Source organism: Priapulus caudatus, unplaced genomic scaffold (genome assembly GCF_000485595.1).
Source record: "Priapulus caudatus unplaced genomic scaffold, Priapulus_caudatus-5.0.1 Scaffold448, whole genome shotgun sequence".
Classification (NCBI taxonomy): Eukaryota; Metazoa; Priapulida; class Priapulimorpha; order Priapulimorphida; family Priapulidae; genus Priapulus; species Priapulus caudatus.
In genome coordinates this window covers 7,760-12,500 of record NW_014577509.1, presented here as the reverse complement: position 1 = coordinate 12,500, position 4,741 = coordinate 7,760, and the positions used below count along the sequence as shown (strand labels likewise).

General features: G+C 42.9%; 1 protein-coding gene across 1 annotated transcript in view; it reads right to left on the bottom strand.

The window, feature by feature from the left end:
- Positions 1–4,268, bottom strand: part of LOC106810524 (alkaline phosphatase-like) — a 13,209-nt gene extending 8,941 nt beyond the window's left edge. The window contains exons 1-2 of the mRNA XM_014813904.1: positions 3,975–4,268; positions 1,200–1,420 (exon numbers count right to left, since the gene is read on the bottom strand). Coding sequence (XP_014669390.1) covers positions 1,200–1,313 — 114 coding nt within the window. The 5' untranslated portion in view covers positions 1,314–1,420; positions 3,975–4,268. The remainder of the gene's footprint in view (positions 1–1,199; positions 1,421–3,974) is intronic.
- Between the last annotated feature and the right edge of the window lie 473 nt (positions 4,269–4,741).

The following is a 4,741-nucleotide window of genomic DNA, read 5'->3' as shown; positions in this document are numbered from 1 at the left end:
ACGTCATTTCACAATTAAAATAATTCGATACTACAATAAACTATTGCGGTAGTAATCGAATATTCGCGAAATAGATATATCATTATTGATATCGTGCAATAAATTCGGAATGTCTACACCGCATAATTTTAAAACAAGTTATATTTGGTATTTTGTTTGTGTTACGCGAATGTTAACATGGAATAATATATGTAGTGGGAAAGTTGGGTGAATTCATTTGCTTTAATTTAACCGAACAACGCGCATGCGAACTTGTTTAACGTAGCAAATATACCACGTAAACCATGACCAAGGGACACTCTGCTAAACCTGTTTCAAATGCCGTAATTACAATCATGCAAACGGTGGAAAGCTTCGGATTCCGCCGAAGGATAAGCTTTTAAAAAAATACATAAAATATTCAGATAATAAGTTTGACATAAGGAGCGTACTAAGCGAGAATTCACGAAATTGTTGCCGCACAAAATCATCGTTTCAGCGGATTGGAAAAATAATTGAATATAAACTCGAGTGCAACGCATGACTGCTAGATATAACATCCCCCCAAGAAATATTCATATAGTTTGGCTAAAATAGCGTATTGAATAAAGACAGGAAAAATACGTCTACGAATTCTCTAGATTGTAATGCTCTCACTCAAACACCCGAAAGTTATCATCAAATCAGTTTCAAGTATTAGGAAATCTATTGCCTACCTTGTGGTTATTGGACTGCAAGTCTACATTACACCGGAGCACGTATATCATAGAGCACGATCACTCACCATTTGGCCATTTTAAAATTGAACTGGCGCTGCAAGCTAGTGACAGAAGTCTAAATACTATAATTAGTAAGGCTATAATCAACTATAAAATACTAGTAAATATCAATCATGGGTTTTTAATAACAATAAAACGCAATACATCTTGCACCTTTAAAGTTAAACATGTTGTTATATATTTTTTTTAAACCGAAGTCACAGGTTGCATGCATTTTTTTTCTCCAATGAATTATGCATTTGTATATAAACAATTTCTTTAAATAGGCACGTACGTGCTTCAGCAAACAGGAAATATTATATATATAGTATGATATACGTGCTCTGATTACACGCAACATCAGAGAGTAATAACAGTAACGAGCAAAGTACCACGTAGTGCCTAACTTAGTATATTACGCAAATGTGCAACACACAAATCATGCAATTATATAACCAATACCTTTGCAAGTCCGGTGTGCTGCAATTTTTCCCACTCCAGAAACTCCTCCTCTCCTGTTTTTCCTTCCATTTGACCTTTCAGTATCCGGCCAGCGAACTGTGACGGGAGGCCCATGCCATCGCCGATGAATAATATAGCATTCTTAGCAACGCCGCAGTTATATTCTGTGTGTAGGTACTTGTTTAAGAGAGCTTGAGTTTGATCATTCCAAAATTGCGCATCTGTGGATAAAAAATAGATGGCTTAAAATCAGTGATATTACAAATAATCACCTTGCGCTATTTAGCGTATCGATTAATGGTAAATGATATAGTGACAACAATAACTTCGTTGTTATTCGGTAAGTAAAGTAACTTTAACAAATGTTGTATAGCTAAAGCGCGCATAGAACGATATAGTTTCAAAGCTGATGACGCCGCAACCACTGCTAGTATTTCTACTGTTAGCATCCGCTACTCCTATTCTGGTAGTGGCGGAGGCGATGGCTGTAGTTTCAGGTATTTCTACACGATTAATCATAGAAATAACTGAAATCTAAACATCTGTCTGCTATTTTCGCATTACGAATGTCTTTTAAACCGTGTTCTCAGATGTCGATTTCGAGGATTGTCTATATATTTGTAGCATATAACGGCGCATGTACGGATCCTATATATTACATTTTTCAATTTGCCCTGTGACCTTTTCCCACTGAACAGCGTCTTTTTTTGGTTGCCGCCACCTCTCATTATGTCGAATTTCATCAATATAATGGAGGGCTTTTTAGAATTTATTAGCTGTTATAGCGCGTCTCGGACAATGGTTATCAGGATACACGCGCGCAGATATGACAGGTTACACACACACACACACACACACACACAACAACACACAACATCCCACACAACACACACACACACACACACGACACCACACACACATACACACACATTCACACACACAGACACACCCACACACACCACACACACACACACACACACACAAGCACACTAACACACTCGCGCACGATGCACACGCACGACGCACACGCCCGGCCCACCACGCACACGAACACGCAACGACACAGTCGACAGCACACACACAGCACAGCACAACACACACAGCAGCACACACACAAACACAACACACTCACACGACACAACACACACACACAACAACACACACACACAGGCACAACAACACACACACACAGACACTCACACCACACACCATAGCACACAACACACAACACACACACATAACCACAACGTACAACACACAACACGCCACCACACACACAGGCAAACACACACACCACAAAAACACACACACACTACCGACACACACACACACCAACACACACACACACACAGGCGCGGCCGCGTGCGACACACACCACACACACCATGCACACAGCACATACACACACACACCGCACAGCACATAACACACATCACACACACAACACACACGAACACACACCACACACAGCACACCACAAACACACGCGCCACGCACACAACACCACCACACACACACACACAACCACACACACACACACACACGCACACACATGCACAACAGGAGAGAGAGAGGCAGCAGAGGACAATTGCAGCCTCGAAAGTTGTATATTATCATCCTAAACAAACATAGCCATCGAGCCTTATCTGGTGGGACATTACCAATATAATGATGTGCTCACTCTGTCTCACTCTCTCTCTCTCTCTCTCTCTCTCTCTCTCTCTCTCTTCTCTCTCTCTCTCTTCTCTCTCTCCTCTCTCTCTCTCTCCTCCTCTCTCCTCTCTCTCTCTCCTCCTATCTCTATCTCTATCTAATCTATCTATCTATCTATCTCTCTCTCTCTCTCTCTCTCTCTCTCTCTCTCTCTCTCTCTTCTCTCTCTCTGTGTGTGTGGACGGGTGTGTGTGTGCCGTGCGGTTGTGCGTCGTGCTGTGCGTGTGAACGTGGTGCGTCGCTGCGTGTGCGTGTGTGTTGTGCGCCGCGTGTGCGTGCTGCGTGTGTGGTGTGTGTGTGTGCTGTGACTGTGTGTGTGTGTGTGTGTAGTTGTGTGTGTTTGTGTGTGTGTGCTGTGTAGGTGTCTAAATGTTGATAGTGTAAAAAAATATAAAATTTTTCGGTAAATATGAAAGTGAAGGACAGGAAATTCCTGACGCGTGATTTTGGCATATTTTGTTGATTTTGCTTTATATACTTTTTGTGGTAATTAGGAAATATCCAAAATGCCATTTTTACATAAAAATCCCAAATTTGTGTTGTCACATCATTAAGTGCCTGAAATTTCATGAAATATTTTGGCTTATGCAAAGAGATACATCTTATCTATAAATAAAACGTGATTGATTCGATTCATTTGTCAATAAACATTTTTTTATTAGAGCAATATACCGTGCAAAACTTGAATGTATCCTTAACCAACCGAACGAGCCACATATACACAGCAAATCTACACGGAGAGAAAGGGTGTGAGAGAGAGAGAAGGAGAGAGAGAGAGAGAGAGAGAGAGAGAGAGGCAGAAAGAGACACAGAGAGAGAAAGAGCGACAGAGAGAGAGTGACAGCGAGAGAGAGAGAGAGAGAGAGAGAGAGAGAGAGAGAGAGAGAGAGAGCGAGCGAGCGAGCGAGAGACTGAGAAAGAGAGGGAGAGAAGGGGAGGGAGAAAGAGCGAGAGAGCGTTATAGTGCAAGAGGAACCCTCAATAAGTTTATATGGATTGATAACACAAACGACGAGGTTAATATATCTAGTACCTAAGAAAAAATCGTATAAATACACATACCTTCCACCGTTGAAGTAGCTACCACGACGTAAAGACAACAGAGACTGACGACGACATTTGGCGGTGATCATTTTCAAGAGCCGCTTTACGATGTCATAAACTCGAAATTCCTTAATTATTATCTGCCGCAATTATGTCCCAGATTCTACTAGTAGTACTCTATTACTCGCCACCTCGTGCACTACTACCGCTAGATTGACAGCGTGCGGCAATCGTGACCAGAGTACGTTCTCGGTATACCGGACCGTACCCAGGGTACGTTCGGCAGTACCCTGGGGGACATAGACCCTATGAGCCTAGCTGACGCGTGATGCACTAGGGTCTTTGGCATTAAGCCACGTCTGCTAAAGCCCGGCGCACACGTGGCGATTTTTATCGACAGTACCGGTCGATTTTATCGCTGTACTGTCGATAAAAATCGCCACGTGCTGTGCGCCACCCGGCGACAATTCAACCGATCTATCAGCGACATACCACTGTATGAACTGTACGTGACCTGTTCAAACCACACCACGGGCGCTGCCAATATTTGCATCACGTGCTTCAAATCACTGCATTTGATTGCGTTATCCAAAAACTGTTGCCGAGATCCATCGCCAGGTGCGGCGCACACGTGTAGCGATTGTTTCAGCGACTGCGGACAACAAATATCAAACATGCTTTGATATTCCAGCGACGAGTTTCTGGCGTCAAAATCGGTGACGCCGCGGCAGCGCACACGTGGCGATTTCTCGGCGATTTTTACGCCGGCAACAGAATCGCCAGTA